The sequence below is a fragment of the Schistocerca nitens genome, chromosome 3, assembly GCF_023898315.1.
Source record: "Schistocerca nitens isolate TAMUIC-IGC-003100 chromosome 3, iqSchNite1.1, whole genome shotgun sequence".
NCBI lineage: Eukaryota > Metazoa > Arthropoda > Insecta > Orthoptera > Acrididae > Schistocerca > Schistocerca nitens.
Window position 1 is genome coordinate 552,312,211 of NC_064616.1, and position 15,481 is coordinate 552,327,691.

The window sequence follows — 15,481 nt, forward strand, 5'->3', positions numbered from 1 at the left end:
AACCGTAAATAGAAACAATCATAAATTTAATGCCAGAAAGAGAATTGACTTTCATTATTCATCCCTCAGCCTTAATGTAGAACAGAAAGGGGAGAGGTACTCAGGCATAAAAATTTTTAACCATTTACGCAGTGATGTGAGTAATCTAACAGATAACAAAATTATCTACAAACACAAACTGAAGTATCTACTTGACAATTTTTTCTACTTCAAAGAAGAGTTCAGAATGTGTGATGATATAATGAGTGTGTAAGCGATTAAAACTTGTTCAGTATAAATCACTGTACATAAAAAGAACAAAGAACAGAAGTTTGATTAAGATTAATGTAAAAGGCAATTTGTTGCTACATTTTTCACTGTGAAAGTGTGTTGTATCTGCGAACACATAAAAACGAGAGAAAGCAGTTACGATTCATGGAAAACACAAATAACTAGCTATTTAAGTAACTGAGTTAACATAGCAAATCTCAAAGTTGCACCAGTTTACTGCTGATTCTTATCACAATAAGGAAGATAGTTCCGATATTTGGATCATAAACTTTGGTGGAAACGCCTTTAGCTCTTGAAAGAGAGATGGTGTGTATACGACAAAGATGAGAATAAAATACGTTTAATGCTTTTCAAGAGCGGTATCACAGTATGTGACGGAAATGAATTTCAGACGAAGGGTGAGATAGAAGAGTTCAAAACTTCCACAAAAAAAAAGAAAAGCCGTGCAGCGCTTGTGATCTTAATTGTACTAGAGACAGGCTGTAGTTGCAAAAACAGTTCTACATTAACTTAACACATATCTCTCACATTCTGTCAATAGCTTTCTGGCTTTTCTCACGTGAATCTGTTGTGTACAATACGTAAGACGATACAACAAAAAGTTGAAACCCATTCTCATGTAAGCTGTTGCTAATTCTAGTTATGAAATGACAATACAATACGTGCTCCAGTGATAGAACAGCCATGTTGCTCAGTGCCTGGTAAACTTTTGCAATGGCAATGCTCAGAACTTTCAGTTCTTATTCTCAGGTTACAATTATAGTAATAAAACTGAAGATTGTTGACTGGTTTTTATTTAGAATTTTCATACAACACACACGCAACCATTTTGTATTACACTACATTCTAATAAATTAAACAGATAAAAAGAAGAAGTACAAGTAAACTTACAAACAAAACCACATTTCTCTTTCGAACGCAATAAATATAGTGAATTTAACTATATAATGTTAATGAGCAATCTAATATGGACGTTGAAATTTAATAATAAAAAATTATTTCGATGTAAGCATTTTAAATTAGTGCATAACAGAGTGAAATGTCGTTTGAGAGAGAGAGAGGATGAACTTTGTTGGCAGCATATAGTTCCCACCATTAATTTTTTTCTTTCTGATCCATAAATTGTTGTAACTAACGATATCATGGTATTTTATGTCTTATGTTATGTGGCATACAGAAACATAAATACTTAGGAGAGTTCTGTTTTTATACATGAATGAATAGTTTCGATAATACGTTTCCATCGGTTAGTCCAAACTAATAACACGAAGAACTAGCAATAAATAGAAAGTTTTATTATTTACAGTTAAAATAAGGAATTCCAGTTTCCTACCGCTGACACTAAATCAGCGGTTGTTATTTACATTTTTACAGCTCATTGCATAGCAACATAGTACTTTATTCATTACTGATGAAATATAGAAACTCCTTTCCGCACCAGTTTTCCAAAAGAAAAAAATTATTTACATGAAGATGACGCTCACAGGGGAGGCTTGTATTAATGTGAGCGGTCATACGAATTCATTACCATTACGTAATTCAGGATGTGAAGTGGCCCAAATGGATTCCTACAGATCCTCGAGTGGCACTCCACAGCGTACGTTGTAAAACTGGTCACACACTTGGAACTGCTGGTTGAAAAGGGTGCCGTTGGGACAAAGGAAGCTGCTGACCAAACTGTCTTGTCTGCACAAGTGGAAAGCCTGTAACATAGAATACCAATCATTCACATTCTTTCTTTAAACTGTTGCATTATATTGTAACATTTCGAAATAATTTTTTTATTTTTGTGTAAGCAGTTTATTTAAATTATTTTCCTGAATTTACAGTTATAGTGTTACTTTACGAAGACAGAAGACGTACAAGGAACAGAGCACTTCATACAGATTAAAATTTTAGTTTGTGGAATAATAACTAAATTTGCTCATTTTCTTGGGATTAAAATTCTATATCTGCTTAAAGGACTAGATAATTTCAGTCTGTATTTACAGTTCATTACTGCAAGTCTGTGTTTTGATTGCTGATAATTTTTCCAAATTAATGATGTTCTTTTAAAAGAGGCCATGTGTAATTTACCTTATTGTTCGCTGTGACCATTCAGTACGCCCAACCCTCCAGAAACAGTTCCGCTACCCAACAATTAAACTTTCAGCGTGTAAGGAGCTGCCAGTGGATGCAGTTATCAATAGATATCGCTCCACTGAGTCTCATAGGATGAACACCTAGTTAGCAATAACGATATATTCTTTGAAAAGCTCGCGTTATGTGTAAAAATTATTTATAATCGTTTGAGATGAGTGTAACTGGCTTTGAAGTTAAGACATCTGAGATGATGTAGGGTCTGTACCCATTAAGGTGTTCAGCAGCTTCCCCTGGAAATAGATTCTCGTCATTTAAAAGTAAAGCGATAGCTACATAATTGGTGCTGGGTAGACCTTATACATCTGAAAAACGGAAACGCCTTCATAAACCATTTTCAGTCACGTGATCGAATAATAGACGAAATAATTTCTGTCCCTTAGAGCTCACTGTGTTAAAAATTTCAGTTTTGTGCACCAAAAAATAAATTTTATATCTTCTGTTGTCGCTACTTTTGGTACCATTAGTAGTAATAATATCGCTAGTGTTATTGTTATTAGTTCTAACTAAGTGTAGTTATTTCAAATGACATCACAAACATTCAAATCACGTTTAAAACTATTTTTAACTGTTTAAATGACATCTTATGTTTCCAAGCATGACAGTTACTTGCACATATAAACAACGAATCCAGTTTCACGAGATTTATTTACATCTGTTACATATCGGTGGTTATGTGACGTATGATGACATGAGCCACATAGTTTACATCATTGTTAATTATTATACAAATTTTGACAACTGTTTTTAGCACCTTAACCACTTGCAAATGACTGAACAGTCAAAACTGTACTGTGTGAATTATAATAAATAGTACATTCGATGGAGAATATATCATTTAACAAATTCAACGAAACTGTACACCCAAAACAAACACAGTTTTTTAAATCTAATTCCCCACTATTTATCACATTAAAATTATCAGATTCTTTGAGTAACTACGATGTAAACAGTATTGTGTGTGTAAAATCTTTGCGTGATTCAAGACAGCGCATGAAGGATCTAATATGATCGGGTTAAATAAATAAATAAAACATAATAAAATCAAAATAAGTAAAGAAAACGTACTGCGCGAATTTTACTTCCTTCTTGATTCACAGTTAAGCATAGGAGACCAGGAACTAAAAGCTACGAGTTTTGAATAATGTTGAAAAGTAGTAAACTGTCTAGTCAAAAATCTCTGAGTATGACTAAATACAGGAAATAAGATATTTCTTTAGAGACTAACAACTGCCTTTGAGCAGTAACCTTCAGAGTGTTCTTACTTAGCAGCAATGTTAAGAAACATGAGAAATTCGGCTACTGCGCGTGAGCGCGGCAGTCGAAACCGGCAATTTAGCACTCACGGAGTGCGCCACCATAAATTTTATCGAACCTCCGGGCGACTTGCCATGTATAAAGTGAGCCTGCTGAGCTGAGATATGTGATATTAGGCGCTGGCACTCGTGCGAACAAAACCGGCACCCATAAATCAGCCATCGCCAGCGGAGGCCGAACACGATTCAGGGCGGTGTTGCGTGTAGCTTACAGGTCGAAGACATGCCACCAGCACGCTGGAATGCCACGCAAAGGCCGAGGCGCGAAGAAAACGGGAGCGCGGTTCGTCCTCTCACACTCTCTTTGCATTTCTACACGCGATTACGTCAGATTTTTAGAAAGTACTACTTCCAACCTGTTTCTCACCCAGTGCTGATCACTTTGCGCAATACATAAATTAGGCATGAAGAGAAATTCTGTGGTTCCAAGGATTTTATCGGTACTCTAATTTAAACACGTTAAGCTCAAGCAATGTCGGATGCAGTCTGTATAACACTGTCGATTCTCATGGTTAATGAATAACTGCTATAGTTTCTGCCTGTCAGACAGAGTTTGAGAGCTATCATTACCCACAAAAGGAAGATGGTGTTTAACGTTCGTTCGATGACGAAGCCATTAAAGACGGAGAATAAGTTTGAATTGGGGAGGGATGGGGAACGAAACCGGCCGTGCCTTAAAAGAAACTATTTCAGCATTCGCCTTAAGCGATTTAGGGAAATCACGGAAAACCTGAACTCGGGATGCCCTGAAGGGGATATGAACGTCCGTCCTACCAAAACAGCACTGAATTCATTTCATGTCTACTCCTCAGAGTAACCTGATCCCTTGCGGTCTGGTTATTTTCGTTACTGAATTAACTGTATGACTTCGTATCTCAGAGAGAAACCATATTTTGCTTGACCGGCTAACAGAAATACCGGAAATATCATCTGATTTGCACTTATGTACGAAGGCGTGCTGAAAAATAATGGCTCCGAATTCTTTTGTGAACATTATTAAAGCTTTTTAAAGAAAGTTATTAACATTCTAAATCTTTATTCTTTGTGTCTACATGTGTATTTCCCAACATAGTCACTCTGGCGACAAATATGTTTCTCCAAACGAGAGACCAGTTTGTTGATACCATCGTTGTAGAGTGTTTGACTTCGTTGTCGATGGAGGTACAACCTCACCTCTGCTTGCACCACTTCATCACTATCAAAGTAAAGTTCTCGAAGGTGTTTCCAGAATGAGATTTCCACTCTGCAGCGGAGTGTGCGCTGATATGAAACTCCCTGGCAGATTAAAGCTGTGTGCCGGACCCAGGTTCGCATGAGAGCTTCTGTAAAGTTTGGAAGGTAGGAGACGAGGTACTGGCAGAAGTAAAGCTGTGAGGACGGGGCGTGAGTCTTAGGAAGTTTCTCGAAGGTGTTCTCTAAGTTTTGGAAACTGATGAAAATCGGATGGCGCCAAGTCGGAAATGGATGGAAGATTATCGATGACAGTGAACCCAAGGCGACGGAGTGCTTCCAATGCCGTAGCACTCGTGTGTGTCATGCTGAAGGAACGTGTATGGAAGAATTCTTCGAATTCGAAACTCGGTTACAGCACGTTGTTTCTCATGCACCGACCATAGTTATGTTACATACCGTCATGTTACACAATACAATTAGAAACCCTCTAGCGGCAGAAGTCTGCAAAGACGTATACATAAAGAATAAAGGTGTAAAATATTAGTAACGTTTGTTTTATTTTAAAAGTTGTAGGAGTTTTCACAGAACAAATCGGAGGAATTACTTTTCGGCAATCCCTCGTACATTCATAGAAGAATCTAGCTGCTTATAATGTATGCCCGATGATTACGCGTGGAGCTTTAGACCTCACACACTTACCATTATTGAGTCCTGGTCATTATAGACTAGTCACCAGACTGGACAATTATTGTAAAGGAAATCAGCAGTGGCCTTATTTAAGAAACTATTCCGACATTTGCCTATATAAGGCCTGTAACTGGCTGTGCCTTGTTGAAGTTACCAGCCCAACTTTCTCCAGAAGTTACTTGGGAAACCACGGAATACAGTGATGAGGAATGTTCGAAAAGTGCATATACAATAAACTCGAGAAGTACTTGACGCATTTCTCGTGAAGCATGCCTGATGTGACCGTCGGGAATGTAAATACGCTTCTGCCATCACGATTACACGACAGTCTAAGGTTCACAGTGAATAGCATACCTGCAATCTGGCAGGCCTGCCACACCTGACTACACTCGAGGGAAATTCATGAATTTCATTCTAGTTATATCATTCGTTTGGTGTGAATAGACAAGAACTGTACTTATCATAAAACTTGTAGTATGTATTAACGATAACGAAGAGGTAATTATGGACCTGAGAAGATTTCGCGGATGCCACAGTACATAAAGTATTATGCAGTATTGGTTCCCTATATTTTAGCGTTGAAAGGCGAAATACAAAGATAATGATTGTCCGCGTGAAGTACCATGAATTACTTCGAGGCAGTCAGGAATCGTCTAGTTCTTCTTCTTTGTATGTTACTAGGGTAGGTATGAGCAATCAGTATCGTATGTTAATCATTTTACAGGTACAAAAGTTATGTTTTACGTTATCTTGGATACGACGCTATTTGATTGTATCGTCGTTAAGTATGGTATGCCTTAGCGAGGTTTTATTTTTAGCTGCCGTATGTAGCTACTACCATACTACCCTGGTCCGTACCCACATATAACAAGGGGATCACACCATAGGTCGCGCTCTGGTGCAGACTAAACTTGGCACGGCGAAAGGAGGCTGAAAATAAAGGGACACCTATTTTTGCTTGGATGCCAAAAGTAAATACACTCCTGGAAATTGAAATAAGAACACCGTGAATTCATTGTCCCAGGAAGGGAAAACTTTATTGACACATTCCTGGGGTCAGATACATCACATGATCACACTGACAGAACCACAGGCACATAGACACAGGCAACAGAGCATGCACAATGTCGGCACTAGTACAGTGTATATCCACCTTTCGCAGCAATGCAGGCTGCTATTCTCCCATGGAGACGATCGTAGAGATGCTGGATGTAGTCCTGTGGAACGGCTTGCCATGCCATTTCCACCTGGCGCCTCAGTTGGACCAGCGTTCGTGCTGGACGTGCAGACCGCGTAAGACGACGCTTCATCCAGTCCCAAACATGCTCAATGGGGGACAGATCCGGAGATCTTGCTGGCCAGGGTAGTTGACTTACACCTTCTAGAGCACGTTGGGTGGCACGGGATACATGCGGACGTGCATTGTCCTGTTGGAACAGCAAGTTCCCTTGCCGGTCTAGGAATGGTAGAACGATGGGTTCGATGACGGTTTGGATGTACCGTGCACTATTCAGTGTCCCCTCGACGATCACCAGTGGTGTACGGCCAGTGTAGGAGATCGCTCCCCACACCATGATGCCGGGTGTTGGCCCTGTGTGCCTCGGTCGTGTGCAGTCCTGATTGTGGCGCTCACCTGCACGGCGCCAAACACGCATACGACCATCATTGGCACCAAGGCAGAAGCGACTCTCATCGCTGAAGACGACACGTCTCCATTCGTCCCTCCATTCACGCCTGTCGCGACACCACTGGAGGCGGGCTGCACGATGTTGGGGCGTGAGCGGAAGACGGCCGAACGGTGTGCGGGACCGTAGCCCAGCTTCATGGAGACGGTTGCGAATGGTCCTCGCCGATACCCCAGGAGCAACAGTGTCCCTAATTTGCTGGGAAGTGGCGGTGCGGTCCCCTACGGCACTGCGTAGGATCCTACGGTCTTGGCGTGCATCCGTGCGTCGCTGCGGTCCGGTCCCAGGTCGACGGGCACGTGCACCTACCGCCGACCACTGGCGACAACATCGATGTACTGTGGAGACCTCACGCCCCACGTGTTGAGCAATTCGGCGGTACGTCCACCCGGCCTCCCGCATGCCCACTATACGCCCTCGCTCAAAGTCCGTCAACTGCACATACGGTTCACGTCCACGCTGTCGCGGCATGCTACCAGTGTTAAAGACTGCGATGGAGCTCCGTATGCCACGGCAAACTGGCTGACACTGACGGCGGCGGTGCACAAATGCTGCGCAGCTAGCGCCATTCGACGGCCAACACCGCGGTTCCTGGTGTGTCCGCTGTGCCGTGCGTGTGATCATTGCTTGTACAGCCCTCTCGCAGTGTCCGGAGCAAGTATGGTGGGTCTGACACACCGGTGTCAATGTGTTCTTTTTTCCATTTCCAGGAGTGTAGTTTCCTAGAAAATGACGGCCAAAGTTTCTATGTGGTTGTTTTTCTTTTGTATTTCCTTTCGTGTCGTGCCCATACAGCCATGTCAACAGTGGAAAGACGATACGACAGTGGGTTTGAGGTGACTTTCGTGTCAGCTGTGACGATGCGGATGTAACGACAACACAACACCCAATTCCCGAGCGGAGAAAATCTCCGATCCGGCGGGAAATCGAAAGCGGGCCCCTTCGACTAGTAAGCTGCTGCTCTAACCCAGCAGCTACTTAGGCGGACTCGCGCAGGTAGTGTTCAAGTGAAATGGTGGCGCAGTGGTTAGAAGCAGAGCTTTGAATGAATTTTTGAGCTCGAAGTTCAGCCTTATGTATTTTTGCTGTCTTTTGTTGTCGCGGAAGTATGTGACATCAATGTTTTTTGTGACACTGTCAAGCACAATAGACTTATTGACAAAAGAAATAAATATTTCAGACTTTGTTAAAATAGATTTTATCATCACAAATTTCATATAATCTTATATAATTATGGTAACTGAAAACTGAAAACATGTAAATTCTCGTAATTATTTTTTTACTTTGATTATTATTTTTATGCTTTATTAGAACCAGTGCATCCCCCAGGGTGATATCTATTAAAAAAACATTCAAAGCATAAAAACTGAGAGTAGCGCGAGCAACGAGGTATGTCACTTATGGCAGTCACATTTTTTTAGTGTGAATTTAATTAGGAAAACATCCTAGTTCAAATGGCTCTGAGCACTATGGGACTTAACTTCTAAGGTCATCAGTCCCCTAGAACTTAGAACTACTTAAACCTAACTAACCTAAGGACATCACACACATTCATGCCTGAAGCAGGATTCGAACCTGCGACCGTAGCGGTCGCGCGGTTCCAGACTGTAGCGCCTAGAACAGCTCGGCCACCACGGCCGGCTAAAACATCCTAGTCAAAGTGGCTAAATACCTCGTGATCTGGCGATAACTTGGCGACGAACTACGCATATCGAAACATTTTCTCGACAGCTGTAGCCGCGCGGTCTAAGGCGCTGCAGTCATGGACTGTGCGGCTGGTCCTGGCGGAGGTTCGAGTCCTCCCTCGGGCATGGGTGTGTGTGTTTGTCCTTAGGATAATTTAGGTTAAGTAGTGTGTAAGCTTACAAGGGAACCTCCCCATCGCACCCCCGTCAGATTTAGTTATAAGTTGGCACAGTGGATAGGCCTTGAAAAACTGAACACAGATCAATCGAGAAAACAGGAAGAAGTTGCGTGGAACTATGAAAAAAATAAGCAAAATATACAAACTGAGTAGTGCATGCGCAACATAGGCAACATCAAGGGGAAACGGAAGTCCAGAGCGTCGTGGTCCCGTGGTTAGCGTCAGGAGATGCAGAACGAGAGGTCCTTGGTTCAAGTCTCCCCTCGAGTGAAAAGTTTAATTCTTTATTTTCAGACAATTATTATCTGTTCGTCCGATGCGAGGTAACTGCGCCGTAGTATGGGGACGTTGTATGAAAAACATATGTTTTGACAGAGCACTGGGAAAACTGTGCGACTGTGAAACTGTTGCATTCATTTGTTGCAGTTTATGTGACAAACTCTTATGTTTTCATCACTTTTTTGGGAGTGATTATTACATCCACAAGAAAATCTAAATCGGGCAAGGTAGAAGAATTGTTTTACCCATTCGCCAAGTGTACAAGTTAGGTGGGTCAAGAACATATTCCTGTCATGTGACGCACATACCATCACCAGTGTCGTATAGAATATATCAGACGTGTTTTCCTGTGGAGGAATCGGTTGACCTATGACCTTGCGATCAGATGTTTTCGGTTCCCATTGGAGAGCCACGTCCTTTCGTCTACTAGTCGCACGGTTTTGCGGTGCGGTCGCAAAACACAGACACTAAACTTATTACAGTGAACAGAGACGTCAATGAACGAACGGACAGATCATAACTTTGCGAAAATAAAAAAAAAAAAAATTTTTCACTCGAGGGAAGGCTTGAACCCAGGACCTCTCGTTCCCCAGCTCCTCACGCTAACCACGGAACCACGGCGCTCGTGAGGTCACATTGTCCTTGATGTTGCATATCTTCCGAGTGGACTACTCAGTTTGTATATTTTGCTTATTTTTTATAGTTCCACACAACTTCTTCCTGTTTTCTCGATTGATCTGTGTACAGTTTTTCAAGGCCTATCCACTGGGCCAACTTATATAACTAAATCTGAGGGGGTGCGATGGGGAGGTTCCCTTGTTAGGGGCTGATGACCTTAGCAGTTAAGTCCCATAAGATTTCACACACATTTTTTTGACAGCTGTAGCCTGCAGTTGATTATGGATCAATCCCTTCTACTTGTTATTTCAGTTTTCTGTGCGATGAAATTAGGGCATATCTATAATCGGCGAATGCCATTCTTCATCTCTCAATAAAAGTGTACGTCGTACCAGGCCGAGAATCGAACCCGGGACCCCGTGATCCAGAGGTAGCAACGCTATCCGCTAGTCCATGAGCTGCGGACTACACGCCACGAGTCAGTAAGATAGAGGAAGGAGTCCATTCTTATTTTAGGTCCCAAAACTTTGTCCAAAAACTGATGACAGATTTCCTTTCCCGATTTTGTGGCTGTTGGGTACACATTCTGTTGCCATTCCAATAGCTGGTTTACACTTGTTGGACTCGAGGACCAAAAGTTTGCCAATGACTTAAATACTGTTGTTAATCGTTTTCTAGAAAGTTTTAATCCGTGTCACTGTGATGAGAAAAACTATTTTTAATAATATTTGTAATGCTTACTTCTTTTGTCGATAATTCCATTGTATTTCAAGACGTCACAAAGAAACAGTGATGTCACGTACTTCTGCGCCAACAGAAGAGAGAAGAAAAGCAACAGAAAGTGGGATTTGAACACACGACACAAAAACTCGAAACCCTGCTCGTAGCCGCCGCGCTACCAACTCACTTAAACACAGGCTGCGTGAAAGGACTGATAAAGTGTCATCGAAACTTTGCCCGTCATTTTCTCAGAAACTGTTTAGTCTTGGCACCTAAGTGAAAACAGGTGTCCCTTTATTTTCAGCCTTCTTCCACCCCGCCAAGTTTCAGCTATATTGGAGAGCGACCTATGGCAGGTTCCCCTTGAAGTGTATACTCAAAACTTGATATTTCAACTTTGGAGCTTGTTTAGAAGAATTACTGTATTAACAAGAAATTGTGCTACATATTGTAAATGTTGTATATTTTACTTTACATACGGAATACGCAAAATAATTCACAATGAAACTTTGCGTCCAATAATATCGTATTTTAAACGGTCAACCATTTTGGAAACATAGGATTTCATTTTTTTCCTTTTAATAGTTCCTGTCATCAAATTCTTGTGTTAACATCGATTGAATGTAGCCGTAAACCAAAAAAAAAAAAAAGTGTTATGTCATGATGGCGATACGACGCTGAAGATTGATGGTATCAACATACACAGAAGGCTGAAAATGATAAAGTTTGATTTTTCTCGACAAGAGAGGCCACATAAATCTTAAAAGGAAGCAAACTGGGTATGCGCTCATATTAAGCCCCATCATAAACACATATCTTGTTTATTCTGCGAAATTGTTCTCTGCAAGAATTTGTTAATGCTTTCTATTACTTCGATGTCCCCACTGCCGATATTTTGCCCCAGGCTTGTAGAAGTGGCTTCATCATGTCGCTTTTGTTTTTAGTGCATTGTTCTAAAATGATACACAAATTTTCAGCGTATGTCAATCAGGAGAATTTAGAGTCTTCAGCAGTCTTCGTGTTTTGGATGGGAACCTCGTTATAGTATTTGTGGTGGTACTCTTAGCTCACCTGGCCTGTTGGAAGACATATTTGTTTCCATGTACATTTATATCCTGAAAGCCACAATATTTTATGTGGTGGAGGGTACTTTATGTACCCTGTTCCAAACACTTAAGAATTGAAAAAAGAATGCATTAAAAACATGTCAAATAGAGAAACGGGGTTGCAATGTTCTTGATAACCTTGCAGGTCTCTAGGGAGGTACTCTCAGTGGGACTAAATGGTTGCTTGTGTCTTCTCACGGGAAATAATAATTGAAATCCTTCCGTTTCTCCCGGTGTCTTAGTTGTTCTAATTGTCTACAGGAGTACGGCTGGTTCATAGTGTCCAACGTGCGTAATATTTCGGTGATCAGACATGTCCCCGTCATCAGGTACACCTACAAAATGACCTTCTGCTGGTGTTGTGGCAAACTTAACAGAATTGTGCAGTCCCTCCGAGGTGCTATGGAGTTTAAGTTTGTGTTGCTGTCACTTCAACTGAGTTTTGATCCATACGCAGGGTGGTCCATTGATCGTGACCGGGCCAAATGTCTCACGAAATAAGCGTCAAACGAAAAAAAAACTAGAAAGAACGAAACTTGTCAAGCTTGAAGGGGGAAACCAGATGGCGATATGGTTGGCCCGCTAGATGGCGCTACCATAGGTCAAACGGATATCAACTGCGTTTTTTTAAAAATAGGAACCCCCATTTTTTATTACATATTCGTGTATTACGTAAAGAAATATGAATGTTTTAGTTGGACCACTTTTTTCGCTTTGTGATAGATGGCGCTGTAATAGTCACAAACATATGGCTCACAATTTTAGACGAACAGTTGGTAACAGGTAGGCTTTTTAAATTAAAATACAGACCGTAGGTACGTTTGAACATTTTATTTCGGTTGTTCCAGTGTGATACATGTACCTTTGTGAACTTATTGTTGTGAACTGACAAGACAGCCAGTCCACAGTGACGGGTAACCGAAAGGCACGCGCTTAAACTCACGCAGGCTAGAGAGGTCTGAAACAGGATACGTAATGAATGCTATAAAGAAAAGTACGTAGTTTCTGGAATACTAAACTTTAATCCATCATTTGTATACATCGTTCTTGATGAGACATGCTTCATACGATAACTATCAATTGCTATGGCGCCTTGCTAGGTCGTAGCTATTGACTTAGCTGAAGGCTATTCTAACTATCTGCTCTGCAAATGAGCGAGGCTTCGTCAGTGTGCAACGCTAGCTAAGTCGTCCGTACAACTGGGGCGAGTGCTAGTCCGTCTCTCGAGACCTGCCGTGTGGTGGCGCTCGGTCTGCGATCACTAACAGTGGCGACACGCGGGTCCGACATGTACTAATGGACCGCGGCCGATTTAAAGCTACCACCTAGCAAGTGTGGTGTCTGGCGGTGACGTCACACTTATCATTTCTGAGAACGCATGCTGTTACAGCGTAATTACCTGTAAATACCATATTAATGCAATAAATTCTCAAAATGAAGTCCGTCAACCTCAGTGCATTTGGCAATACGCGTAACGACATTCCTCTCAACAGCGAGTAGTTCGCCTTCCGTAATGTTCGCACATGCATTGACAATGTGATGACGCATGTTGTCAGGCGTTGTCGGTGAATCATGATAGCAAATATCCTTCAAATTTCCCCACATAAAGAAATCCTGGAACGTCAGATCCGGTGATCGTGCGGGCCGTGGTATGGTTCTTCGACGACCAATCCACCTGTCATGAAATATGCTATTCCATACCGCTTCAACCGCACGCGAGCTATGTGCCGGACATCCATCATGTTGGAAGTAGATCGCCATTCTGTCATGCAGTGAAACATCTTGTAATAACATCGGTAGAACATTACGTAGGAAATTAGCATACATTGCACCATTTAGATTGCCATCGATAAAATGGGGGCCAATTATCCTTCCTCCAATAATGCCGCACCATACATTAACCCACCAAGGTCGCTGATGTTCCACTTGTCGCAGCCATTGTGGATTTTCCGTTGCCCAATAGTGCATATTATGCCGGTTTACGTTACTGCTGTTGGTGAATGACGCTTCGTCGCTAAATAGAAAGCGTGCAAAAAATCTGTCATCGTCCCGTAATTTCTCTTGTGCCCAGTAGTAGAACTGTACACGACGTTCAAAGTCATCGCCATGCAATTCCTGGTGCATAGAAATATGGTACGGATGCAATCGATGTTGATGTAGCATTCTGAGCACCGACGTTTTTGAGATTCCCGATTCTCGCGCAATTTGTCTGCTACTGATGTGCGGATTAGCCGCGACGGCAGCTAAAACACCTACTTTGGCATCATCATTTGTTGCAAGTCGTGGTTGACGTTTCACATGTGGCTCAACACTTCCTGTTTCCTTAAATAACGTAACTATCCGGCGAACGGTCCGGACACTTGGATGATGTCGTCCAGGATACCGAGCAGCATACATAGCACACGCCCGTTGGGCATTTTGATCACAGTAGCCATACATCAACACGATATCGATCTTTTCCGCAATTGGTAAACGGTCCGTTTTAACACGGGTAATGTATGACGATGCAAATAACATCCGCACTGGCGGAATGTTACCTGATACCACGTACTTATAAGTTTGTGACTATTACATCGCCATCTATCGCAAAGCGAAAAAAATTGTTCACCAAAAACATTCATATTTCTTTACGTACTACACGAATATGTAATAAAAAATGGGGGTTCCTATTTTAAAAAAACTCAGTTGATATCCGTTTGACCTATGGCAGCGCCACCTAACGGGTCAACCATAGCGCCATCTGGTTTCCCCCTTCAAGCTAGACGAGTTTCGTTCTTTGTAGTTTTTTCGTTTGATGCTTATTTCGTGAGACATTTGGCCCGGTCACTATCAATGGACAACTTTGTAGACTTCTGTTGGTTATCCTTACGTTGTTGAGTTTCGTTATTTGTTTTTATCCCCAGTACCGGTGCTTCAGAAATCTCAGTTATGAGTTATGTAAAGCCATCTGATGCAGTTCATTCACTGCTCGCGCGTTCCAAGTGTGAGAGTGTGACGGTTAGTAGACTGGGCTGTCTTTTGATAAAAGACCCATGCTGGGGCTTGCCCAGCCAAGATATATATCATCCTCTCGTAAGTCTCTTAGTACGCGATCTGCGGCCGAGGGCGCACGTTGGCAACCGAAGATGTGACTGCGTAGGCATATGTGACTGGTGACACCCGGCGGCGCGCACGAGTTCCTGTACTGTGGATGTAGGCGCTCTTTTGAGACCATAACCAGGAATCCGGTTGATGAGATTTTCTCTTATGTGTATTTCAAACTATAACGACGCTATCCCAGTATTACGTCGTTTGTGCTAAAATCCTGGTGCTTCCATATGTCACTGCTATTATCTGCAGAAGACAAAGGCTTTGTTTAGCGTGGTGCAGTGAACAGGAAACATGACCGTCTTATGATATTGTTGCTGTTTATTTTAATCTTGGCCAACTCCTTTGTAACACAAACTCAATAATATGTTTATGCATGGGTCAAGACTTTTGTCTTTTCAAATTGTATCTTATGTCCGTTTTCCAGGCAGCGATCAGCTATGGCCGACTTGACAAGCTACGTAAATATGTCGCTTGTGCTCAGTACAACACTCGGCAACTGTGTGAATTGTTTGGCCTATATAGGTGTTGCCATAT

The 15,481-nt window shown here is 41.9% G+C and overlaps 1 protein-coding gene across 1 annotated transcript in view; it reads right to left on the reverse strand.

The window, feature by feature from the left end:
• Positions 1-1,077: 1,077 nt before the first annotated feature.
• LOC126248457 (U-scoloptoxin(01)-Er1a-like) overlaps positions 1,078-15,481 on the reverse strand; it is a 98,624-nt gene continuing 84,220 nt past the window's right edge. The window contains exon 3 of the mRNA XM_049949459.1: positions 1,078-1,973. Within this exon, the coding sequence (XP_049805416.1) occupies positions 1,839-1,973 (135 nt within the window). The 3' untranslated portion in view covers positions 1,078-1,838. The remainder of the gene's footprint in view (positions 1,974-15,481) is intronic.